Source organism: Psittacula echo (assembly GCF_963264785.1).
Source record: "Psittacula echo genome assembly, chromosome: 7".
In the NCBI taxonomy this organism is placed as follows: Eukaryota; Metazoa; Chordata; class Aves; order Psittaciformes; family Psittacidae; genus Psittacula; species Psittacula echo.
Window position 1 is genome coordinate 28538756 of NC_137740.1, and position 27350 is coordinate 28566105.

The following is a 27350-nucleotide window of genomic DNA, read 5'->3' on the forward strand; positions in this document are numbered from 1 at the left end:
ATATAAATTTGTAAGGTGCTGCTTGCATAAATAACAGAAAACAATAGTATTTATACCGTCTTACAGCATAATTGTGTTGTTACCTAGAAGAATACATACAGTAACACTATGATATAGAGATAGCTGCCATTCCACTATACGTAGCTGACTTGTTCTTCTGTTTTATCAACTTCATTCTCTGTGAGCAGCAATGTATCCAGCAGAATGGCTGATGATGCTTGAATGGGTGAGCTCCTCAGCCTCATTGGGCTCTGGTATATAATGGGGTTAATCCCATTTTTCATCCCATGCATGACAAAGAACCTGGAATTTTCTGTCACAGAGCTTCTGAAAGAGATCCTGCTGGAGTGTTTTCTAAGGGCCTTGATAGGCTTTGTGGTCCGATAGTTGCAAGTGATATACCTGCTGAAAGCCTCCCTAAATGTTTTGTTGAATAGTGTATAGACAAGAGGGTTCACTCCTGAGGATACGTATCCTATCCAAACAAATATCTCCATAAGCTTTTGAAAAATCTCTTGGTTGCAGGAATTGCACAGAACCGAACTTATGTTTGTTATGAAGAATGGGCACCACATCAACAAGAAAAGAAAAAATACAATCCCCAGAACTTTTGACGCCCTTTGTTCATTGGTTATTGTTTGCATGGACTTCCTCCCGATTGTGGATGTTCTGCAGATTGGCATGTCATTGGACAAAGTCTTGTCTTTTCTGGAGCTGTTTAGCATGGCCACCTTTTCTGGTGAGGAGGCAGATGTTGTGTCACGCTGAAATACTGTGGACACTGTTGACCAAGTGAAACGGTGAGGTGACTTGTTGATCAAGTAGGCCTTCTTGCGTAGCACTTGGATTGTCAGAAAATAAGTGACTATCATGATAGCGAGGGGAATGAAGAATGAAGCCACTGATCCGTACAGAATGAAGTCATGAAAACGACCAGGCATCAGGGCACACGTGATGTTTGTAGAGTTGCCATTTCCATCTTCAATGCCTCTGATAGGGACCGGAATAGCAATTCCTACAGGAGAAGAACAAAGTACTTCAGCATATGGTAATTGCTTGCAATCTTTTTTGGGCCTGAAGCCTCAGGGTCTCTAAAGAAAGGTAGTTCCTGAGCTCTGGAGCTGGCACAGAGTGACAGAGAATTGAGAGCATCGTGTGTAGTTGGGCAAATAGTACTCTTTAAGACTTGGCAAGCTCAGCTATAACAGAATGCCTTTTCTAAGGAGATTGGGCCTAACCTTTACTGATTGAGGAAGCAGTATAAAGTTGCCAACTTCTCAAGTGTAAAAAACATTAATTGTTTTGACTGTAGTTGTTAGAATTAGTATGGCTTTTCCTCCAGTGAAATGTGTTTCCCTAATGCCACCTGCTTACACCTCCCTTCCCCCGGGGGTAACCTTTGCACTTTTTGAAGGGCAGTTTGGTAAATACATGAATCTTGTCTTTGGTTCTTATCTTAACCCCATCAAGTTACTGGACACAGCTGATTTTTTTTTTTTTTTTTTTACCCTGCCTTGACTCTTTCATATATACAAGTAGTTAAATAGTTGCCAGAATTATGCAGTGTGTGTTTAAGATGGATTTGTTGTTTAAAGTCTCTTGCATATTTAAGAGTGTTTAAATGAGACCAGCTAGCCCTGTACTTCACCACTCTTTAAAAAAATATTAAAAAAGTTATCAGTCCTGTCTTTTAAATGAATTTTTTATAATCACTAAATTGCAGTCAGCACTTCTTTTGCCAGCAGTCTGACATTGCAACAAAAACAACAGGTTCCTTACTGCCTGGTGAAGGTTCTTGTGCTATATTTCCTTAATATATAATTATAATAATAATTATAATTATATTATATATATTATAATAATTATATTATTTTGGTTTTATTTTATATTATATATAATTTTATATTATATTTATTTTATTTATATTATTATATATTATAATAATTATATTATTATATTATAAATTATAAATATAATTATAATTATAATAGTAATTAATTATAATACCGCTTAATGAGATGTAGGCATTTACTGTATTCCTCTGCTGCTCTGCTTACTGAAGTTGGTTGAAGGCAGCAAGAGCAAAAAAACCCTTCACCCACTTGATCCCTTTCTTAATAAGAGGCACACCTTCAGATACAGCAAAGACTTAAAGTGAGGATTGAACCAAATTAACCTTTGATTTGGAGAACCCTGTCTCAGCTGCAGAATGCTTTTTTGTCAGATAAAAAGGAAATGAAAAAGTTCAGCACTGATTACTAACAACAAACCAGGCATTAAAAGGTCAATTTGTGTCTTGTCATGCTAACAGGTTTTTTTGTTTGTTTGGGATTTTTTTATAAAATAAAGGTAGCATCTTTTCTCGTATCATCACAGTTCTTCCTGAATTTTTTTTGAAGTTTGACTTTTTGGGTTTAGGCATGTATACCTTGGCCAAGATGGCGGATGTACCCATTCTACCATGAATCATTTGCCTTAATAACACAGAATAATTTTGTTCTTTCTCTTGCACATAGAGCATATAGCACTGTGCCTATGGCTGCCTGCAGTGTACGTTATGTTATTTGAATTAAATGTTTTCACCTCCTTATAGCTCATTCAACAGATTATTTTTTTTATTTTCAATCCTTAAAGGCAGGTGCACATCACAGAGGTGCTAATTTAAAAGTTTATTCATTGGCTTCCTTTATATAAACTCTTCAGCGTGTGTTTGGTTTTGGTTTTCTTGGTTGTTTTTTTTTGCTTAAAAGTTAGCCTTTCTATATGCTGTATTGCCAGTGCATGTCAGTCTTCAATGTGAATGTTACCAGCCACTCATTTATCTTTCAGTCTTTGATATAAGTAATTAACCTTTTTTTACTTGCTTCATAGGAAAATTGTAAAGTACAGATTTTAGCAGCATCTACTCAAGTCTTTAAACTGTGTTTGGGACAGAATATACTACCACAGGAACATAAACTCTTGTTTTCCCAGAAGACAAGCGAAGCATGCGGTTACTGTCTTCTGATTTTTTGACTTTTAAGACCATGAAGAAAAGGTATGTTTGAGTAGGGTAAGCCTGATAAGGAGCGGTGGCTGAGGCAGATTCTCATGGTGTAGCTATGCATGATCTAAGAGGTGGACTTAGGCCAGCCCAGGTGTTAGGGTCTGCTAGTCAATAGTATTTGGCCAGAGTTTCCATTTTGACCAGCAGCCACCCGTTGTTCTGGATGTGAAAAGCTTCTGCATTCCTTTTCCAGTTTCCAAGTCTCACCTATTGAAATGAGCCAAACCACGACGATTTTGGTGATTGTTGTAGCCCATGAATTGTACTGACTAGCCTGGATTGGCTTTTTAATTGCAATATAGCGGTCAAGTGAGATGGCACAGAGGTGCATGATGGAAGCTGTGGAAAAGAGGACGTCAAGGAACAGCCAGATAGGACACAAGGCAGTTGGTAAAGGCCAGGCGTTGTCTGAAAGAAAACAGAAAACTCATTAGAATCTAAGCCTTTTGAGAGTTTTCAGTGTGTGGTTTTCCCTTGGCCATTAGTGGTTTTGAGAAGTTCACAATACTACAGGAGCTGAGCTTTGCCACTGCCTCGGCTGGATTCTGTCTTACATTTTAGTTGGCTCCTAACTGGCATGATTGCTGCCATCATATTAATCAGGCTGCTTGTGTGTTAAGCCTTTTCCTGTCTTTTTGTCCTTTTTAGATCATAAGGTATTTGTGGCAAGGACTTTGGATAAAAAAGTATTTAAAAAGTGGGTTATGACTGTGCTTGGTCCTTGTGCCCTGCTGTTAAGTTATTATTTTCAGCTATGTCTCTTTGACAGTCCTATGATTCAGGGTTGTATTAGATGGAGGAGGTAATGGGTCATGACCAATGTATTACTCAATCATTGTAGAAACTTGGTTGAATCTTAGTTGGTGATCTTGGAGAATCTAGTTCACATAGTTTTAAAATGAGTTTGCTGTGTCCCTTGACCAGCTGCAGTTGAGCACTAATGTGCCAAAGCAGGGCTATTCTGTCCCAGTAATGATTTTATAAAAACTGAAGGGCTTTCTTATGCATCTTCCCCCTTCCCCTTGCCAAATTGATGGCTTGGATTTTCAGTATGGCATACTGCTTCTTATAGTAGTTATCTGTCCTTAATGTTAATCTATAATGAACCTAGCATCTGTCAACTGCATTATTGTTTTGTAGTGTTAAACTTTTCAAAAACCTCATAGTTTTGGGAGCTGGGTCTCCCCTATGAGAGTTTACAATACCAAACCAAGTGAACTTTAATGAAACTCTGGTTTGGTTTTTTTTAACTGCTTTATATTAATTCACCAGTAGTTTTTATTGCAGTCCAGTGCTAGCAGTGTTCAGTTTGAGATGCACGTTAGTGTTGTGTGTCTGTAAGAATGTCCTGTAGTCCTAGGGAAGAAAGTATAAACATAGAAGTTTTTTGTGTTTCTAATGGTAGAAGTTGATGTACTGTATACTCCTTCCTGCTAAAATTCAGCTGTACTCCATCAGTAGGCACAGTAATAATATTACCAGAGAAATCATTTCTTAGCTGAATGATGATTAAAGGATGAAGAAAAAAAAGCCAAACCAAAAAAACAACCAACATTTTTAACAAATCTGATAATTTTTAATCTTACTCTGAATAAATAGATCTGCATGCTGAGAGCGCGAAATGAGCTGGACTGTTTAATGCCCAGCTTTATCAATGTGGTAATGTTGCAGTAGTTTGAGATTAAAACATGGTGTAACTGATAGGTGAAAATTGTAATGATGCTGCTTTGACTTGAATTAAAAACTCCAGAGAATGGAAAATTTTATGAAGTCAGACATAGCACATGCTTGTCTGCATTCTTCCCTATGTTGAGAAACCTCATCTGTAGAAACAAAGAAAATAGATGGATGGAGCCCTGAACCAAACCTCATCCACCCCCAAGCAGGGGAGGATGGCATAAGCAGTGAGGCAGAAGGGAAAGAAGCATTCTATATTCAAACCATTAACCAGTAAATTTTAGTTGTAGCTGCATATTTCCCAAAATAGCTATCATGGTTGAAATTGTACTTCAAAAAATTGTTGTGTCAGACAGGTAGGAGGAAGTTGTAATTAGTACATTATGAAACCCCTACTCATATTTAATAATATGGCAGGATAACAGCTGGATTTCAAATAAGCAGCCAGTACTTCTGTTGGAGAGTACTTATATGCTGCTCCCTGGATTATAAGTGCTTTGTTTCTCGGTGAATTGCAGTGATAAATTCTTTTTTTAAATTTTTTTCCCAGTTAATTTACTCTTTGCAGAAGAAAACCCTCAAATATTTTGCAACAAAAAGCTCTTTTCCTTCTTTTAAATATAGATGCATGTAAACAACAATCTGGTGCAAAGCAACCTTGTATGTTTTTATGAGTTTTAAGAGTTTTCATTAGTTGGTAAGTGCAACTGAAGAGAGAAAGTTTTGTCTTTATTTTTGTATTGTTTTGTACAGGGTGCAGAAGGCAGTAGATTATCACATTCATGATTATAGCATTCTGTACTATTATACTTGTGTCTGCGATCATGTTTTTTGTCCATACAAAATGAGAGTAGACTTTAAATGCAGTAGCTAATAAGAATTGAAGAATACAGTTATTATTTCAACTAAATATTGTGAAACTGGTACCTTAAAGTCCAAAAAGCCACATAGTTATTTAGGATTCATACTGTGGTGTATTTTGCTTTTACTTATTTTGATTTTACTTACTTTTTTTTACTTATTTTGATTTTACACAGGTTGGTTAAACCTGTGTTAGCTCTGTGCCTAGTGTTTGAGGGACTGCTCTGGGCTGAGATTTTGTGCTTTCCTGGCGATAGTGGTGTGTATCACTGTTAGCCTCTTCTGTTACTTTGGTAGTTAGAATATTGATTTCCACTCTCAGAACTCAAAGCATCTCTGATCCTTGAACATGATAGTGACCTGCTTGTTTGTTGTCTTGCTTTATAATTCGGATGGAAGGTAAAATGAGTATGTCCTGCCAGGTGGCAATAGGAAGCCATTAGCAGGTCATGCTTAGTTTGGATAGTTACAAGTTCTGATTCTCATAGTATAGATCCACACGGTTGGAGCAGACCAGAACATTTACTGGGCTGAGATTCTCCACCTTTTTCCTTCAGAATTGAAATGCTGATTTAAGCAGGCTAGTGGGTTGGAATTTTGGGGGGGTTTAGTAAATTTTTTTTAAATGTCATAGTTACCTGACAAATGTGCCTGCCTGAAAGCTTGTCTGGTTTCTCCAACTGTCACGTAGAAAGATACTCCTCCTTCCTACAAATGTTGCCTCATATCCTCACAGGGCTATATGATCTTAAATGTCCCTTCCAACCCAACCATTCTATGATTTTGTTATAGGCTGCTGAAACATGTTCCTTCTATAGGATTTTGTTGCTGTTAGATAATAATGCTTTTACTGAAATTGGATATTTTTAATCACTAGCTGACTTAAGCCTAAGCTTCAGTCTTCAGATTGGGGAGGGTGTGTCTACATCATGCATGTGTGGTGTTCATTCTCGGGTCATTATTCTGCTTTGTGGACTGCGCAGGCCTGGTGTTTCCAGGCTGTTGTCTTGTTTCACCACTGTGGCTGCCTGCCTTTACTTCTCTGTTACCATTACAGTTTCAACAGTTGTTCACTGTCATGTGGGTTTTTAAATTTAGCTGAAGTATTTTCTTTTTTTTATTTTCTTTTTTTTTTTTTTTATTAGAGTTGCTTTGTGACAAACCAACCTTTATTTTCTTAGTTATCTTTAGATTTGAGATTTTTGGAAAGTAGCCCTCAGTAAGGAAGTTTTCTCTGGTAGTTTGCTCAAGCAAGAAGGGAAGGTTTGCTATGGTTCATCATCAGTAATGGGTGAAGATTAAGATGCTGATTGCATGTGATAGATTTTTAAAATGACGTTTTGCAACCTAGGATGATTAGCATCACCTCCTGATTTTTAAGTGGATGAATATCAGGAATATTTTATATTTTAAAAAATTCTATTTTAAAATATGGTACATGCACTGTGTCCAAGGAACCCATTGTCCACCAAGCTGTGGACAACAGACTTCTTCCTGCTGCAGGCTTTGCAAATGAGAGGGTCTCTCCAATTTATTTGCTAATTTTGCTATGCAATCAGTAGCAACACTTTTGCTTTTCTTCAGTAGTTCTTAGTGTTAGAATTGTGGGTGACTCTTGAAAGCTAGGTCTCAGAGGATGCAATTATTTCCTAACATGCCCTCTTTTTTTTTTTTTTTTTTTTTTTTTGAAGAAATGAGAATTTAGCAAGGAATAAAAGCAATGGACTGTTTGTGTATCCTGACACTCACACTCATAAATGAAAATTTCAGTGTATATTTGTGCCAGAGTACATTTCGATCACTCTGCTGAAAATAAATAATCTGCTCATGGTATAATACCTGTGAGTGTGAGTTACAGGTTTGTTTATTTATCTTTAAAAGGGGCAGCTCTTTATTACAGAGACAGTCTGACTATTTTTGAAGATTTTTCTTCAAGCGTACCATGAGGGCATGGAGCCAGTATCTGCTTTGAATTTGAACATGTTGTGCTTAGTTTTAACAGTTAAGATCATTTAATGTGACTGCACTTTGGTTCACACCTTTTCCCTCAAATATTCTCCACATAATTAGATATCAGTCCTAAATCAGAAGCATAATATTTGTATTCTGTATCTGGAAGCTGCATCCAGCTATTTCATTATTAAGGAGACATTCCTGTGTGGAAGTGCCAGGAGGCTGGGTTTAGTTTGCTCTCTGGGTATCAGTGATTTTTTTGCATTCAAGTAGTTAGCCGGCTAATGTAGCTTCAAGATTTAGACCTGTTATGTATTTAAATATCTGTTTTAGCTTCATTCCAGTAAATCCTCATGTTTTGCTCATGCTTTGAACTTCTATAAACACCTCAGCATCTTCTCCCAGTCGGTGAAGAAGCAAAGCAGTTTCTTTGGTTGGCTGCCAAAAAGAGACTTGTATGCAAGAAATTTCAGTTTTAACCACTGCTCTGTGAAAAGCTGGTTGCAGTCTTAGTTATAACTAATTTTGCTACTCCAGTAAATTTCCTGCAAGATGGAAGATACCTTTGTTTGACTTTTAAATTAAGATTCCTACCATGCTTTAAATTGTTGTAACCAGGGTTTAACATGGGATTAATTGGGAGATTAAGGAGCAATAGCCCCTTTATAAAGTTAAAAAGAAAAGATTCATTAGTCTAGCAAAAAGAAAATAGTTTTAAAAATCCAAACCAAAAACCTCCACCACCACCAAAAATCAACTCCAGAAAAATCTGGAACTTGCCTTCTCTTTGTATTGATTGCTAGTCCAATACTAGTACTTTTTATAGTTAGTAATTTTATTATTAATGAGGCCTTTGGCAGGAGCTAAGCAGTTACACTATCAGTGTGTATGTCTATCCATATCTGTTTCTTGCCTCTACACACACATACACATACATGACATAGCAAGGTTTTCTTTAAGTGACTGTTTTTTTTCAAGTTATAAATCACTGTCCTGGTCATGTATGTTAATTTTTCTTTTTAGAAACTGTTGCTTGAAAGAAGACTATTTTTTTATTTCAACACTGAATTCTGACCTCCAATTCATACTTCTGTTTAAGGAAGAGCAGTCTGTAATATAAAGAAGTTCAGTCTCAAGTCATTTAGTGAATAATCACATTTGTTAATAAAGTTATACAAGTCTTCTGCAGCACACAGAAGCCTTTCTCAAATAAAGTTTCTTATTGTGTTTGCTTGTTACTTGGGTAACTCTTAGAGATCCAGCATATTAAAAATGAACTGCTGCAGCCTTTCATTATTTAGAGTTCAGTGCTATCTATACCTTAAAGATAATAGTGTAAATCCTCAAGTTTATTAAAAAAACAGTCTAGTTGATTTTTTTGTTTAGTTGTATGGTATGAAAATAGACCACTGAAAGTGTATTCTTAAAGGAAGTTTAAGAGTAAAAGAGAGAGACTTTCTCATGGAGCTGCCTCTGGTTAGTTATCAGAAGCAATGTCTGAAATAAAGCTGGATATGAGAGAATATGAAAAGTCATGCTTGTTCTGTAATGACTAACCAGAAAGAAAATGTCACAGATGATATATGCTCATATTAAAAAAATACTTATTTTATTCCATATGAGCCAGACTAAATGATAAATTTAAGTCTGAAACATTAGGTTCACAGACTGACGCTTCCTTGGCTTGACAGATGAGTTAATTCTTTGGAATGCTTTATGAGCTTGCCACTTTCCCCAGGGTGGGAGAAAATCGATTTACCTGAAAGCGGTACGGGTAAAGTTTGTTGTCACTGATGCTGCCAGGAGCCATCTCTGACTGCTCATGGAGCTTGGAGTCAATACTAAGGTAAAATCAGGTGCCTGACTCATCAGAAGTTCAAAACCTGTTCAGTGTACTGAACAGGTATCTAGTTTTCATTTAGCATTTTTTTAAGCGAAAACTGCCTGCAATTGATGTAATATTGAATAGAACAGATGCCAACATTGTGCTGATGTTGCTAAAAATAATATTACACTGTACACAATGTGATCTCCCATGTCCAGCTCCAATTTAGCATCAGTTCTAAGTCTCAGGTGATTTTTGAATTGTTTGTTTCAAAGGAAAGAATATCCAGAGTGGCTATACTTCCCATAAAGACATTAAGCTATATGAAGTTGGGCAGAAGAGAAGATTTAGCAGCCCTCATTCAAGGGATTTTAAAAATGGTAACAGTGGAAAGCAAACAGTTTTTCTGTTTAAATTAGACCTCCCCAAACTGTACCCCATATGCTAGCCTGATGAAATAAACATGCTGTACTTACCAAATAAGACCATGAGAAGGGCAATCGGCATCACAAACAGACCCACGAGCAAATCTGCCACTGCCAAGGACGTCAAAAAGTAGTTGGTAGCATATTGTAACTTCTTCTCCAGAGATACCGCCAGTATGACGAGTATGTTCCCCCCGATCGTGGGGATTATCACCAGGAGGATCAGTAAAGCTGCCCAACGCACTTTGTTTCCTTGTTCCTCACTTGGGTAGTCCTGCTTGGGTTCTCCCGTTACTGAGAGAGGCGACAAAGATTCATTGCCAGCTCCAGACCCATTCAGGAAATGTGAAGGATAGGACATTTTTGTGTCCAGCAGAACGTATTCAGGAGCTGTGTTTTGCAAAGGAATTGTGTACGGTGTAGGAGTTCAGTGTTCCTCTCTGGTCCAGGATGATCCTGCAGAAAGGCCAGCATGGTCAGTATGGTAAACTGGTCATATGCTGTTTTGAGATACTGTAACCATCTCTGAGCTGGTTTCCAACTTTTTTATCATGTGCCTTGCTAGGTCCAATTAAGTCTTAAAAATGAAAGTCTTGTTTTATGTCCATCTCTGCTTGGCAGGGTTCAGTGGTCTGGTCTCCCAGGTTCAGGTTTCAGATTATAGGAGAAAATTCAGTAGCTGTGAAAAGCAAGCTGTCCATTAGCTACCCCCCTCCCCCCCCCCCCCGCCCTTTTCTTTTCTTTCTACAGCAGTAAGAAGTAATAGATTAATTTGGATGCCAAATGGTTCCCTTTAGGTACAGTGCACGTAGATCTGCTCTTTGTAAGTACAAACTGATTCAAAGGCAGATGCTCACATTGTGTATATGCAACTCCTCCTCTCCTGAGTGTCTACTCTCCAGCAGCGTGTGCGTAGGCAGACAGCAGTTCCCATATTTCCCCTTATTAAGAATCCTGTTTCTCCACAGAGGGTCACCTCAAAGATATCTTCAGAAATTATGTATGAGATTTCCGTTTTAATCTCTGTGGTTCCTGATTTATCAGATGAGGGTCAGGAAGCCGTAGACAATAAAACACTGGTGACAGTCTCAAGGGGACCGTGAAGATTTGTGGAACTGAGACATCTAAATTTACCCATTACTTGAAGGGGGGAAGTGAGTAAACCACTTGTTTTTGTAGTCTGAGCAGGGCTTTTATTAAGTACAGCCTTTTCTCTCCCTCTCTCTCTCTCTCTCTCAACTCTGCTGAAGAGTTGAGACTACAACAGCTGTCACAGCGTTAAGCTCAATTAGTGAGAAGATGTCATGCGTTGCAATTTTCAGGTGAAGAAAGCCTTACCTCTTTCTTTTGCATTTTAGTAGAATTCACTTTGCATCCAGGAAGATCCTTTGTAATCCTTTTCATCACTTGGTGGATTTTAAGATGAGATTTTCCATTACTTTCTGGAAAACAAGTTGTTGATTTGGTTTTGGTTTTTTTTATAATTTTTCTAAAACTTGTCTTTTTGTGTACTTTTGTTTAGCACTTGTTTCTTCTAATACCAAGATGAAGAATTTCTATTTTGGTAAAACTGTATTTCTTACCCAGGTATTTTCTCCAGCTCTTGAATGGAGGAGAATAGTAAATCTTGCCACATTTAAAAAAGATAGAAATAAGGTTGTGTTCTTTTTTTGCTGTCCTTTCTCTTCCATCATTTTGATGATTTTACTGAAGTGATTAGCAGAGTCTGTGTGCAGTTTTCTCTTTTCATTAGCGAAGCTCCCGGTCTGCTGCTACCCTTGTTTGCTGATTGACTCATTTCAGTGTTTTCAGCTCCAGCGCTTGAAAAGCAGGGAAATAAATGAGAGGGGGCTTGGCTGGAAAGTAGCTAGAGAGGGTTAATTGATTCAGTGCTCCAGTACTGTAATGTGTGCTCCTTGTATCTGCATCAGGATGTGCAGATCTTGTAAATGACCCTTCATGATACAGTATTGTAGCTGTATGCACCATAGCGTGTGTATGCCTGCGCACATGCTTGCTCTTGCTCTCTCTCTGGACGGAAATAAGATTAACCCTAAAATGTTCTGCTGCCTTGTAAAGGCTCCAGTTTTTTTCTTGACTAATTTAATAAAAAGATTGTCTACCACACTATTTTAACAGTGCGCACTGTTTAAATATTTCTTCATGCAGCTGCGTTTTATTATGATGAGTGTTCTCTTTCGTTACCTTCCAGCTTTGTCAGATGTGTGTATGGTCTCTAACAAGATCTTGTAGTTCTGCTTTAAAATGGAAATAAAGTTCACTTCCAAGGACATTAGCAGGACAAGTGTGTAATAGAGACCTTGAGCTTAGGGCCAGAAGAGACCATGAGATCATGGACTGACCCCCTGTACGTCACTGGCCATTACATTCCATGAATTGCTGGTGCTTACCACGCTTGAGATGGGAATCAGGTCCTTGGTGAACTGTGGATCAATTTATATTTGTTAATTAAAAAAAAAAATCAAACCAAAGAACAAACAAAAACCCCTGAAACACAAACATTCATATCTTTATAATACAGCCACTTTGTGGCCGAAGAGGGAAAGCTGCTGCCAGTAATTAATAGAAATGCTTGACTTAAAGTATGGTCAGATACAATAGAATTTCCAGCAAAGTAGTTTTCATTTGTTCCTTATTTTTCCTTTCCTTCGGTAAGATTCCATGTCATATTCATTTGCAATTGACTTTTGATATCTTTATTCTTCAGAAAAGTAAGTATTAGGAAATAAAGGTTAATCCAGCTGTGGTATTTCTGTTTCCTTATCTGACCACCTCCCCATTGTCACCCCTGACAGTACTGAGAATAAAGCACATGAAAACATACAAAAAGCAGAAATCAAGACAGGACAATGCTGTATTGGGCCAGTGAGCATTTGGATTCAGATTTCCTTAAGCTCAACTATGTCTAATCAACTTCTGGTTTATAAAATAAATCTTGAAGGCTCTTCTGGCATTAATCTAGGTGTGCTTTAAGTCTGTACCAAAATTTCCATTGGATTAAACAGTGTTCACTCTTTCTGAAGCTTATTTTCCTTCATCATTAACACTGTTTCTTTTTCCTTGTTGAAAGGTGGCTGGAATTATTACCACTTTCTGGAGATGGAGCTATTGTCAGTATGGCTGCATCATAAATGGAAAAATAATGTTCTGAAGTCAAACCTCTGAAGTATAGTAAAAGATAAATTAATACTTTAACTTCAGTGGTTTACTTGTGGGTATGTGTCACATTCAGATCTTCATGTCACATCTCTGTATTTAAAGAACAGAATTAAAACTTCTAGGGAAAAAAGTAGGCAGTGCATCTATCAGAACCATCTGCTACTCATCAGCATCAGTCACTCATGCAAGCCTGTGTTGGAGCTGAAGCATTATTTTTGAAAGAGGTTTTGTGGGGGGTTTTTTTGTTTTTAATTTTTATTTTTTCACAGCATGATAGACATTATCCCTCAGTCACTTCAGTGTGGGGCAATTGTCAGAGTTCTAGAGTGTAATTTTGTTGACATGAGTTCTGTATTAGCTGTTTATAAATTTTCTTCACAGATCTTATCTGAGAAGCATCACTGTCAGCTATTGCAGTAGAGAGTTGTTTTGGTCAAAGTGAAAATCAAGTGTTCCCACTTCTGGAATGCTGCAGTGGATGTTACAATGTCATTTCTATGACAAAATAATACCTTTAGTTGCTAGAATGACTAAATCTGGTAAAGTGAGAAGGGGGAGGTACCTTGATGAAGCACCAGCCAAAGGATGTACTGTTGCCTGCAGATTGCTCTGATAAAAGCTGTAAAAATACATTCATATCTAATTGAAAAGAGTTGTGGGTTTTTTTTAATACAGATGAAAAGTTTTTTTAGAAACTTGCAGAAGAAGGTGGTACAGGTTTAGTCGCATGTAGGCTTGCAAGGCATATGGACCTGCTTGGGGCATTTTTTTTCACTTCACATGACTAGAAAACTTATTTACCTTTTGTGATGTTTTCTGAACTTTCTCAGATTTTAATCATTTCTAAGAAACACATCCTCCCTTATATCTATTACAGATCTGCAGCAGGTTCTTTACTTCATGCTTCTGGCCAGGCGTTTTGTTCAGGTATCTGTCCTGCCCTCATATTCAGCTCCTCTTCTGTGATAATGATGATAAACCTTAAACCATGCTAGACCCCACTCCTGGTCCTCTGTAACCGGAATATTTGAACCACGCATAGATATTATTTTTTTCCCACCCCTTGCTGTTATTTCTGCTTTCAAATTGCCAATACTGTTTTATTTGAATGCAGCCAAGTTGACATTGGATGTGAGCTGACACTGGTGACAATACTGTTCAGCCAATGTGTATCCTTCAAGTTCACCTTTGCTGGTTGGCAGTACTCAAACTCATCCTCCCGACAGTAGGAGGCCTCCTAGGAGTTCTCATTCTTTAGCAAGTCTGGCTTAGACAACCAGGAGGTATTTCAGAGAAGAATACTGTGGAGGAGGCTGTGTTGCACATGAGATATTTGCAGGAAATTCCTGGCATGGGAACAGCTTAGAGTCTTTTTGTTGAGAGGGAAAGAGATGCGGTTTACACCCGAGCTTAGTCTACACCAAAATATGTCAGTTTGATGCATTTTTCTCTGCAGGTTTTCCACCTTCGTTTTCCCTGCTCTGCTACACACACCCCTTTCAGAAATGACTGCAAATTGTGTAGTTAGGTATCTGCATTCCTCCTTTGTTAACTCATTCATAGATGAAATGAAACTTGTGTTAAGTTTGTGTTTTGTTTTGGTTTTTTTTATCTGTCACTGCACTACCACTGCAACTTGTGGAAATAGTTGTGTACCAAATGATTAATTCATGACCAATAGTTTAGAAAGTCATAAATATTTAGAATCTTTTGAAATATGACTGGGGAGACTTCATGAGAATTTTAAAAGATATATTTGGCATTGTTCTTTAAATCTCTGACATTTCATTTTTCAATGAGTTGTTAAGGCCTTAAATATTTAGATTAAAAAATAAGTGATTGTTAGTGATGCTTCAGATGCTTCCATTTTTAGTCTCAATCACAAGACTAGTATGGTGGTTCATTTTCAGTATTCTGTTTATTTACTTATTGACACTACCTTATATACTTATACAGGGTTTCATGTTTAAATACTGCTGAAATAGAGAAATGGCAATAGTCCTCTGTTGGACCTTCAAGATGTGCAACTTACAAAGTTGGAGATAAACTGCACAAAGGTATTTGGATGTGATTCTAACGGGGCTGTGATCTAAGAAGTCAAGTGCAATTATAAGTGCAGTTATAATTACCTTCAGAAAAACAAAACTGCTCAGGTTCCTTGCAGATATCTAATAATGCTGCTGTGTGAAATGTTTTGTGGTGAAAAGGACATACAGTTTCAGGGTTCTCTGCAAAGTATGGAGAACCCTCCCATGGTCCACATTATGGATAGAAAGGAAAACTGACCACATTCTGTGTCCATTTGATCACTTAACAAGATTGTTTTGCATTTTATTAATTTTATTAATTGTGGGTTGGGGTTTTTATGGGCTAACCTTTGGCAACAGTGTGTAGGACTTTGTAAAGCTTTCAGCAATAAAGCGAGCAAGGAAATGTTATTGCTTAAGCATTGATGCCAAGAGTGCTCTTGTGTACTGAAGTTTTGTTCCTATAGTAAGCATTTTTACAAGACTCTTGCTTCCTCAACCCACCTGAGTTTCTGCCTTCTAGTTCTCTATTACGTGGGAAGACACTTTCTGAGGAAAGTGGTGAGGCCCCCTTAAGTAGCTTTAACTCCCAGAGTGGATTTACAGAAGGTTCCCTGTCAAAATACTGGACTGTTTTATGGGTATATTTGAGATAAAAGCGTTTAAAAATAATGGCCACAAATAATTTAAACCTGGCTAAGAATTCCCGAATCTGTTAGTGTACATTAATCCTGATTTTATAATAAAAACTGTTTTGGAACGTCTGAGCCTGCAGACACAAGGATGTGTCCAAGTTGGTGATTCTATAAAAGCCAGTTTTCTGAACAGGAATTTAATGACTCATGCTTCAAAGTGCATAACCACATCTTTGCCAGAAAATGTTTTTCCTCTTCTTTGGGTCATAGTCTGCCTGTTTAACATTTGCTGAAGTAAAGCAAACACAAAGGTGTTAAAAATCTTTGTGCAAGTGCTGAAAGTCTTCTGTGCAGTTGAATGCTTGGGCTTATTTATTACAGGATTTGTGACTTCTGGTCTTCACATCAGCTCATTAAAAGAAAACCAAAACAATACAAAACACCCACCACATTGTCAGCATCCAAGATGTTATTTGAGCAAGAGGCTGACAGGTAGTTTTAAATGTGTCTTTTAGTTTATAGTCTTCACTTCTGCTTGCTTGCAAGACAGAATTGTTCTGTTTCTCAGCTCTTTCCCCTTAATATTTGTTATCACAGCTGCATCTTAGAGGCAGGAGTTTCTAGGAAATTTGTGTTTGTTCCTTTTTTCTTTTATCTGTTGGAGTTCTTTTCTGCCTTTGTCCTCGGGGGTTTTTTCGTAAGTTGGTAGTGTTAGTAGACGGGATTCTTTATCTAAAATGTATAGATGTTTTAGGAAAACTCATGAAGAAACAGACTGTTGGAAGCAGGGGTGAGGGCAGAGATCTGGGTATTTGCTGCCATTACTGCTGAGGGGTTGAGTAACTTCTGAAACCTGTGTGCCTTTGGTTCCCTTCAGCAATTTGCAAGGAGGACTGGAGCCTGTGTGATGCTGCCTGTCTGCAATCAACTGGAGCAGGGGAGAGGAGTTTAGGACTAGTTGTCAGATGAGACTATGGGAAGAGATAATAGCTTGAGTAGGAGTTAACTGATTTTCTGTGTAGAGTAAAACTGAAGTAGGAGTGTGTGTGAGCATGTCTTCTGTCCCTAGGCACAATGAATGAAGAAAATTAAATAGATTATTGCTTAAGGTCTTCTTTGTTTCTGTTTTCTATGATTCAGGTATTCATTTAAGTAAAACCAGTACTGGGACATACTCTATAACGGGTTTTTGACCTTTTGAGTTGTTGAGTGCTTTAATAGACACTTAATGATTCTACATGGTGCTGTAATTCCTGTGTACAACAGGTACTGCTGCCACCCTCCAACCTCTGTCTTTCAGTATAGCAAACATAAGAAGGTGTTCTTGGCTTTCCTTTGTACATTTCAGTCTGAAATCAGTTTGTAGTCAAAGAAAATGGCTTGCAAGGCCGCTTTTAGGATTGTGACTATGGCAATTAAAAAGCTAGTCTGGGCTGCAACACACAGTGAGATGGACAGGATAACCAGATGATGTGCACTTTGAAAACAGATGTAATTATATCCCTCGTGATTTATAGTTTCTCATATTTCTTTTTCATGAGCATGTACTTGCCAGCCTCATTCCTGCATTGCCCTTGTGTTCATGATGTCATGAGATTGGGTAAATTTAACTGATTAGCTGTGACAGAGTTCAGAATGCAGACTTGTCTCATGCAAAGATGCTTATTTTACAAACAATTTTGCTTTTGCTGCATTAGAAATGCTGAAATTGGTAGCGTACAATATTATAAAGTGGTTTGTGTGGCATCAAAATTAGTGGAGTGATAAATATGACTACAAAGACAGGAGGGAAATAAATATATTCACACCTGTAAATGAGTTCTGCCCAACTTCAGAAATACTCAGTATTCACAAGACTTGTTTACATTAGCGACATGTGCTTCTTGTTGTAGGAAATTAAGGGTTCCTTTCATCTCCCCCAGCTCTGGGCTAGAAGTTCTGTTGCTATAAAGACCAAATAGCACACCAGTTCCCAGCTGGCAAGGAATGAAGATCTCTTAAAAGGCAGCAACATCACAGCATGATGTTGTAAGGAGGCAACAGTAGACATCACGATAAACTGATCAGAAGTGTGTGTTATACCACCATTTCTTCACATGCTTAGATTTATAGCAGTAGGCTGGGTGAGGAGGAGATAGCAAAAGCAGTGACTGTGGAAAGGATTTTGGGACTCATCAACCTTGAAGGCTGGTTGAATACTGGAGTTGAGGTTTGTGTCTGCTGATGGGAGGTTTAGTACTGTGTGTCTCATTCAGTGTAAATCTCTGCTAGTGGACGGTCTTACAACAGCATGTTTTCTAGAGATAAAGACCTCAATCTCAATAGATACATCATTATGTTGGATCATCTTTTAAAGGCAGAAAATATGCACTCAAAAGGAAGACTTTAGTAATGAGAGCTGTGTGTGATATCTGCAGTGATAGAGAAGTTTATTCATTTGTGCACTTTCCTGTTCTCCTCTTAATCCATTTGTTCCACTCCACTGGTTTTGAGAAATGAAAAATATATAGTGTAGAAGGACAATTTTAAATTTTCCAGTGTGAACAGAGTGAAGTCTCCATATTTTGAAGAACAATAATAATAACCTTTTTTTTTCCCCGTTTCTCTAGGACTCCTGAGCAGTGTCCGAGTGTGGTTTCTTTGCTGTCAGAGAGCTACAATCCCCATGTCCGTTATGGAGCTGCCATGGCTTTGGGTATCTGCTGTGCGGGCACTGGAAACAAGGTGAGGTCTAGAAGTATCCATTGACAATACTGTTTCTGCTCCCTCCTGATACATTTGTGTGGAAATGTCATGCACACATGCAGATTTCTCACACATGTACGCTGTTAGCCAGCTGGAGTAGAGCAGTACTTCTTTAACTGTCCTGGGCATAGAGATTCTTTTCCTGCTTGTACAGAATAGATAAAGTAGAAGAATGTTTTTATACGTTATTGCCAGATTCTTGGAATTTTGTCTTCAAGACTTTCCTTAGAGTTTTCGTACTGTCAAGATGCTACTGGGCTTTAAATGTATGTTCAGTACTTCAAAATCAATACTTCTTTGCCCTTGGAGTTGATCTTTTAGAGACTGCTTTATGGGGAACAAGGAGGTCCCAGTGTCAGAAAAACAGCAGGTGTTTTGCATAATTTCTAGCTCCTTTATTCTGTCCTGTGATACACAGTTCATGGAACATCCATGTAGTATTTGATAAATCTCATGCTCATCTGTATCATCCCTTCCTCAGCTAGTATTAAACACTTGGTCTGTCGCTCTTGAAAGTGAGCATTCCCTGGCATGTCACTTGTGTTGTGAAATGCACGGGATGACATGCTCTGCCTGCCATCTTTAGTATCTAAATCATGCAGACTTGACAGCAAATTGGAAGTGCTATTTTTTTATCCAGGTTGCTTTCTCAAGTGGAAGGTGGAATCAAAGAGCTAATTATTTTTAACCTGCTGCATCTGACAGTTTAATTTAAGTGGAAATGCTTTTTAGTCGCACAAATAAGTCTGTTTTATTTCCAGAGACATTGTGTGATAAAGACATAAAACATCTGATTACATGCAAAAATGTCTTCCAGAGCTTATATTAATATGTTTTGAAGGCCCAGATATATTCAACTTTGGAGATTGGAAAATTCAGCTTTTTGTCATAAAGAATGTTCCATATGTGGTATTGAATATTTGCCAAAGAATGAATGAGTCACCTTCAGGTGGAGAAGCACAGTCTCCAAGATAGCTCAGTTGGTAAAAGCAGTCTAAGTGAAGGCATGATATTATTATGGAATTGGTTCTTAGAAATAGTGTTTTGTGTGAAATCAGCTTCTCCTTAAAGGCCTTGCTCTGACAGAAGTAACACTGGGAGAGCTCTGTGGTGGGAGGCTAATGCACTCAGCTCATTTGCTCATGTCCTCAGTTTAAGTATGGACAGGAGAGAGCTCCATAAAAGGGATTGCCAAGTGATTCTGTCTGACTTCTGTAAATCAGAAGATCATATAACAGATTAAAAGAACTCTTTGAGCTTCTTAGGGTAGATGTCTGACTGTTACCTCTCCTGTTCCAAAGAGTATGTAATAGCTTGCTTCACATACCATTTCAGAGTGCTTTTAGAAAGCCCGTTTTGCCACAGAACAAATTTATCTGTGCAGCCTATTGCTGTACAAGCGACTATCTTAGTTTTATTCTGCTTAGATCTGAAAAGCATGATTGCTGAAGGCTGGCTGAGCCCACTAACAGCTTGCTGCTGTTAAAACTGGTGGTCTTGGTCCCTCCTGCCATAGTTTGTTCTGTCTCATGTCCAGCTCCCTGGTGAGCTGATTAAGATGCAAGCTCACAGAAAGCTGACCCAGATAGCAACAGCAAAAAAGAGAACGTTTCTCCCTTGAATTATCAAGTTGGAAAAGCTCACAGAGAGGTGAGAAAAGGGCTGCAGCTAGCACAGGGAAAGGGGAAGAGCTGGATAGCTGGAAGGAAACTGACGAAGGAGCGGGATCTCATTTTGATGACAGTGAGTTAAGATGAGCTCACTTGTCCAGAATAATGTGCACTGAGGACCTTACATATTTAGAAATAAATTTGTGTCTGTAGTAATTCTATATATATTTAAGTCATGGCTAGCAAAGTTGCAGAACTGTAAATGGAGATCAAAAAATGTGCCTACAGAGATGATTTAGTCAGAGGTGTCTGTAAATTCCCCATTCTGGTCTTGGGTACTTCTGAGCAGCATTTGTTTCAAAGGATTCTCTTAAAGCTTTTCATAATCAATGACTAAATCGAAAGGAATACTTACTGATAGATCATTATGGATCATGTTGCTGTTGTGCCTAGCTGGGAAGTTACTGAATTTGAAGAAGCAGTAGAACATTTTGAAATATTTTAAAATCCTAGATTTACTATTTGAGGCTCAGAGGCAGCCTCACCTAGATTTGAAATGAATGCATTCATGTGATGCTTAAAGTTACAGGTTGTAACAATAAAGTGAATGGCCAAGAATTTGGGATCTGGATTGTTTTACCATCTCATTTTCTAACCTCCAGCATGTTATTGATATCTCTGGTTCACTTGTTCTTATGTAGAAAATGAAGGTAATGCTGATACATTTTGTAGGGAAGAATGGCAAAGACAGTGTACAAATGATTTATGTGTCCTGTTTAAGGCATGTCAGTAGTTTTAATGTAATGAATGCCCCTGTTGCTTACGACAACTGTTGTTTATCTGTTGCCCTATTTCTGCAGGTAGGTCTTGTATCACCCATCACTTGATTTTGGTGGGATTTTTTCTTCTCAATTTTTAGATTAAAGTCCACAGAAATAATTTTTTCTGCTTCGTTTACTAAGAACAGGCAAAATATATTAAAAATATATCTGATGGCATCAATCTCGTAACCTTCCATTAGAGTACTGAATCCTAGGATACTGAAAAGAATAGTATTAACTTTGCAACTGCTTATTTGTTTATTTTTCTAGGAAGCAATTAATTTGCTTGAGCCAATGACAAATGATCCTGTGAACTATGTACGTCAAGGAGCTCTGATTGCATCTGCCCTTATCATGATCCAGCAGACTGAGATTACCTGCCCAAAGGTAGCGTGGCATGCTTTACATACCGGCTTGTTAGGTGGAAAAATGGTCTCGGATGTGACTCTTTAGTGCTTTGCAGTCCAAGTAAGCATTGTCGAAAGAGTGCATGTGCCTGGTAAAGAGCCAGAGCTGAATTCACAGCAGGATGCTCTTGCATGGTGCAGAGCATGCACTTTTGAATGGGGGAGTGATGCATGGTGATCAAAACACCTGATAGATGACCTCATTTTAACTCTAGGTGTTACAAGAATAAATGCTCGTTTTTACAAGGTCTAAAAGCATCTTGTAACGATATTAAAATGACTGTCATCCACTAACATGCACTGAGGCCTGTACCCTCATGGTTTATGTGAAAGCGATTACTTAGTAAAGAAATGGTTTTTGATAACAGTAAACTTGGATGTGGTCACCAAGCCAGGAAGTCCTCTTATGTTTCTTTTGTAGCCTTCAAGTGAAACAGTTTCTTTAGGCTCTTCAGGAGAAACAGTTTCTGCTGTCAGAACTGGCTTAGTGGCTTAATAGCAAATACTCCTAGTTTTTAATGGAGTTTTTCTTTCAGCTCAGAAGGCAAAAAGGTTTGAATATGCTGTGTTTAGCTTTTAAAAATAGATTGCCATGTGAATATATGACAGATGATGATATGCAAACATTTGTACAGACTAAAAGTCCGCATTAATAGAAGCTCTGAGGTTCCACATTTCATAGGCTCTGGTGAGTGCTGGGGCAGAGCAGTAGCTCGTACTTTGCTACTCATCTGTCATATATGGGTTGCTTTTATTAATGTCATTTTAGAAACTGAACTGTGATAAAAACAGCCACTTTTTTACTGCATTTGGGTAGGGAGAAAGAAAAAAACCTCTTTTTTTCTTGTGGAAGATGTTACTTGGGAAATTCAGTGAAGGAAATCTGCAAATAGAGGTGTTTGGGTATTTCCACGTCATGGAAGATGAAGATTTGCTGGCAGACAGTTTGTTCCTTTTTTTTTTTTTTTTTTTTTTAAGTTAAAAGTTAAAAACCAGCCAGTTACTTTTTACTGATCAGAATCTGGGAGCATTGCTTATATTGTCAGAATTGTTGTTCAACTGGATAAGCCAGTGGAGAACATCAGTTATGTTGGATCCCCTCATCTTCCAAGATACAAAGTCTTAGTCATGTGAAGCTAAATTGTCTTTCTATGGAAAGAAACCACAAGTATGGGATGAGATGTATAGTGTGGGGTTCAGTGACTTGTTCAAAAATGGGGAGAGTACCTGAAAAAGCTTTATGCCAAAGCCTTGTTTCAGCCAAAATTTTTTATATAATAGAAAAGGCAATTCATTACCCAGTCATAGAAACACTGCAGATATTAAAAAACGAACCACCCCCCCCCCAATTATTTTATTATTACAAAGTAACAAGTAATCCTGAAAATATTCTGACAATTTAGGAACGAAGCATAGCATATAGATGTTTTACTTGTTTTGAACACCCCAGAAGTTAGTTATAAACATCATAGCTTCTTGCTCAAAAGTAAGAGGAATATTTTGAAGACTCTGCTGCCAATTAAGTTATTTATTATCCATGGGAAGCTTTTTTCGGAGTGCTCTGCCAGTCTGAAGAAAAATTATTTTACTCTGATATGAAAGGATGAATTCAGAAACCCAGCCATTTTTGGATTACAGTGACATATTTTGATCTGATTAGATTCCTAAGTGGCATGCTGGTGCACTGTGTGCCAAAGTGTCTAACCTTATGTATGTGAGTATTTGCACTGCTGGATAAGCAGCTAGTAAGAGGAGCAGGATGGTTTCATATCCCACAGTCTGTACTTGTGATCTTGGTGGGGATACAGAGGTGCTGAATTTTACATGTCATCATCTCACTGCTGCTAAATACTTCATGATGCTTTGCATGTGAGAGGGTGATTTTTATCAAGACTGTGATATATAGTTTGACCAGCCTCCTGTCATGACTTTTCTGTTTTGTCTGTTCTGGGATTTTTTAAATTTATTTTTTTCTTAACTTGTTGTTTGTGATCTTTGATTTAGAAAGACTTTAAATTCTCTGGGGATAATTTGGGATGAAGATGGTAGCAAACAATCTTCCTTGAATAGATTTAGATTTTTCGGGAGCAAAATAGCTTCAGAGTTTAGAGAGCTGAGTGTTGCGGTACTGAAGTGCCATCAATAAACAGAGATTAAAGAATCTAAGTAATTTGGTTTAAAATAAAACATTTTTGTTGTGAGAGAATGTAGGTGTATGCCTTTGAATCACCTTTGCTGTGATTTCCTTTGTATTCATCTTCCTCTTTGTGGTATTATTCACTTTGTATTTCACAAAACAACTTAAACAGTTTCAGTTAAGAGTTTCAAGAATTATCATTGTCTGGAGGTCCCTCGAATTTGCAAGTTGCTGAAGTGTCAAAAGGGGCAGCAAATCTTGTGTAAAGCTGATTTGGACTCTTTGGAGTGGAAACACAATTCCTCCATGTGCAGCCAGCATGATTTTTCCTGACCTCTTGATACATTTAAGAACCATAATAGTGCAGGATACAGAACAATAACAGGTTTATTTTGTGAAACGGAATCCTAAATTACAGATGTGATGAGGTCATTGTAACAAAAATCAATGACAACTTCATTATGTATTTGTGACTTGCAGAGCAATTAAGACAGCAATTTCGGAGACAAATTACATGTCTGACATCTTGAATTTAATTTACTTTTTCCTGGTTTTGTGTTAGGATAGTCATCGGCAAAATGAGAAGATAATAAGCAGGGTCAAGGCTTTTCCTCCATCCTCTTTGATCATCTTGCCCTATTATCTTTAAGATGTAAAGAAACCAGAACCAGATTGCCTTTTATTTTTTTGCTTTCATTTAGATTAAATACTAGGTTTTGCTAGGATGCAAGAATGATTTTTTTGCTATGTACTAGTAGCACCTTCACATTTCTTCTTGTAAGCTTGTTACTGTTAGATGCTCCTGCATACTGTATACTCTTTCAAGAGAGCAAACGTATGCAGAATAACTTCAACTTTTGAAGAAAATAGACAGAACATGCAGGCAGTTTAAAACCTGTTTTATTAATAACAGATTCCTAAATACTCTTGTTCTTAAGAACTTGCATTTGCAAAAAGCACATTGGGCACAACACCTGTCACTGTTTTCCTTAGCTGTTTACTAGGTCTTCATAATATCATGGGCTTCATATGCATGAATGTTGACTAGTGGAGAGAGAAGTGCTAAATAACCTGATAAATGACAGCCCCTCAGGCCTGTGGTAGGAAATGGTGTTGTACCATTCTCACATCTTAAAGCCTGTGTTGTTTCCTCAGTGTTTCCAAGGTTGCACATGTGGCTTCATCTGAAATCAGTGGTGTGTTGTTTTGGCCAGCACTGATTACCAGAATGGTGTGTATGTATTGTTAGTAAAGACAAAATGAGTCACTGCCTATGTTTTAATGTTCCTTGTAGAAGTCACCAAAATAAATTTCTTGGTAGCATTTCCAAATGCTATAAAACTTTTAAAGTGCTTGAAGATTTCAAGGGAGAAACAGAGTTTGTGGATTTCGTAACTTATTAAGTAAACTCATTCAGTAGTTTGGGATGTGCTTGTTGCTGTGGTCTGAAGGAAAAATAATAGATTAAAGGGCTGTACTAGACAAACTCAGGCAGATTTTGCTTCAACAGCTTAAGAAATTACTGTCTGTTGACATCTTGCTCCTTTCTGTATGAGGTGAGTGCCCCAACAGCAAAGGCAGAACTGAGCTTATCTCTACTGCTCTTGCTTTCTCCAAAGAAATGGAGCAGTGACTCCATGTGAGGATAATACCTTCCTGAATCACTGCAGCTAGAGCTGCCAAAGCAGGCTTTCCCCAGCAGCAAAGAAGTTTTTCAGCTGGGATCTGATCCAGTCAAAAATCCCATCCCTGTGAAGCATTTGCTTTATAGGAACAGCCTGAATAAATCTGCAGGTCTGCTGTGCATTGGAGTGTTGAGGCAGTCCTTCAGTCTGGGTTTGCTTGGTCTGTGTAAGTCCAGGAGGGGTAGTCTCCCAGCCTTTCATAGAACTATTTTGCTTCCACTGGTGTTCCTGATGGACTTGTTGCTCAAGTGTTTTGTTCATCTGCTCTGGACTAATGTACATGTGAGTAAGAGCTGTGGAAGGCATATTAGGAAAGGGTGCTCACAGGGGAGCATACCATGACCAGGGGAGGTAGATGACTTCCTCTGCTAGACCTGTCTTGCCATTCCTGAGCAAGGCGTTTCTGCCCTGTTTCCAGGTGCTGCTCTATCAGATTTTAGATGGCAGCGTGAACATTAGCAGTTCTGCTGGATGTCTTCTTGCTTCACCCAGCAAGAAGTCTGAAGATTTGATTACAGTGTAAATTACAGATTACTGTCCACTAAACGAGCTTTGTAACATCTCTCTGTTTTTATAAATACTACAAATCGAGAAGCTGAGCCCAGAGTCTCAGGAATGATGTGATACAAACAGAGGCACTGGAATCGTACTGCTCAGCTCACCCAGAGTTTTACATGTTGTTTTAGTGTCTCTGTGTCTGTCACAAATGATATCTGAAGGCTTTGGTTTACCTAGTCTGCATGTGGTTGCCGTTGATACTGGATGAGGCCCTGTTCCAGGTTGCAAATGCAAACTAAGGTATTTTTGCAATGTACATGAGGTCAGGCGTAAGAAACAAACTGTTTATATCAAACGTGTAAACCTCAGAGTAAGCTTTTATAAATAAAAATCGGGAGAGCATGAAAAAGCATAAATGGAGTGAAACAGGAGCAGAGCATGGTCAGTATATCCAGAATAAACCCTTATCGTGCATGCAGTATCTCCCTTCCACACATTTGTCTGTGGCTGCCCTGAAAATGTACATTGGTCCTTTTTCTTAGCTTTAATAAATACAAAGAGATTTTTAAGTCAGCTCCTTCTGGGGACATGAACTAGTAACTAAGATCTTTTTAAAGCAAAGGGAAATGGGTGAACAGAGAACCATTGATAGCACACAAATTGTTGGACTTAGCCTGAAAAATGGAAACACGTGCTGTTTTCTCCTTGTAGGTTTTAATAAATGTCTTGTACTCTACTGGAGAAGTGTTGTTTTGTTAAGCTTTACTGCCCCTGTTTAAAAGTGGCTGACTGCTGTGATGCTTCATGGTTGTGAGACTGTCCATTTGTGTGAAACAAAGTAATTTTAATACAGTCATGTTTAGCAGGTCACGATATATGAATGTTAGTGCCTTCTGCTATTACAGACTGGTTTAAATTTCATCAGGTTAGATGCCATCGGGGCTGAATGAGTTGAGGTAACACTACAGCTGGGTTATAGTGGTTGAAAGAGTGAAGGCAGAAAAGTTATTAACCGGAGAGTGTTTGTTCTTTTAAGACTGCTTGTGTTTTAGGCAGTGTGGTGAGTTAACAAGAATTGAGAATTATTTTGCAGAAAATATGCAGTTTTCATCTGAACTGTTCACTAAGTATGTAGAACAGCCAAGCAGCTGGTAGGTTCAAGAGGCAACCTCTGTCTTCTTTCCATCCCAGACATTGGACATAATCTCTCAAAGGTATGGTCTCAACTTCAGACTGCCTGTGGTCAAAAAATTCACACATAAAATGTGGTGAAATTTATTGCTAGCATTACCTCAGCTGCAGGATTATCTCATGGCTCTAATGTGCTTTTACTTGGGAACTTGATCTCATGCTTTGCTGAGAAACCTCTGCAGTCTAATTTATGCCCTCAGTAAGATCTTTCTTCTGTTTTGATCTTTTTTTTATTGTTGTTGTTGACCTTGATTAATTCCAGTGTAACAAAATGTTATTCCCAACACAGTTCTCATGTCATTGATTCAGTTGTATGAAAGTGTTTTCCATGGGTGTGAAAACTCTTTCTCTGAGTAGTTTGAGGTTCCCCAGTGCAACTCAAGACAGGCCACATGTGCTGGAATGATGCCTGAAGGCTGCTCCTGGTGCTCAGTGCTGCTCAACCTTAGCACAGGTCTGGAGCTTGTGGTGTCCTGCATGGAGGTGTACCACCTCTTTGCTGGGTGCTGTTATCAGCCAGAAGGACCTCCCAGGTACTGTAGTCAATGTTTCAGCCTCCCTTCACTAGGAGCATCAGAGGCTGTGCAGGAGAACATTCCTAATGATAGCGTTGGAGCTTGGCCCCTT

At 38.2% G+C, this 27350-nt stretch overlaps 2 protein-coding genes across 2 annotated transcripts in view; one reads left to right on the plus strand and one right to left on the minus strand.

Moving 5' to 3' along the window:
- The window catches only part of PSMD1 (proteasome 26S subunit, non-ATPase 1), a 72193-nt gene that overhangs the window by 27432 nt on the left and 17411 nt on the right, over positions 1 to 27350 (plus strand). The window contains exons 17-18 of the mRNA XM_080624338.1: positions 18239 to 18353; positions 21076 to 21192. Coding sequence (XP_080480464.1) covers positions 18239 to 18353; positions 21076 to 21192 — 232 coding nt within the window. The remainder of the gene's footprint in view (positions 1 to 18238; positions 18354 to 21075; positions 21193 to 27350) is intronic.
- HTR2B (5-hydroxytryptamine receptor 2B) lies at positions 95 to 10148 on the minus strand (the record flags this gene model as incomplete). The annotated part of the gene is made up of 3 exons (XM_080624339.1): positions 95 to 1015; positions 3254 to 3454; positions 9839 to 10148. The coding sequence occupies 3 exons, from the start codon at positions 10146 to 10148 to the stop codon at positions 135 to 137; spliced, it is 1392 nt and encodes a 463-aa protein (XP_080480465.1). The 3' UTR covers positions 95 to 134.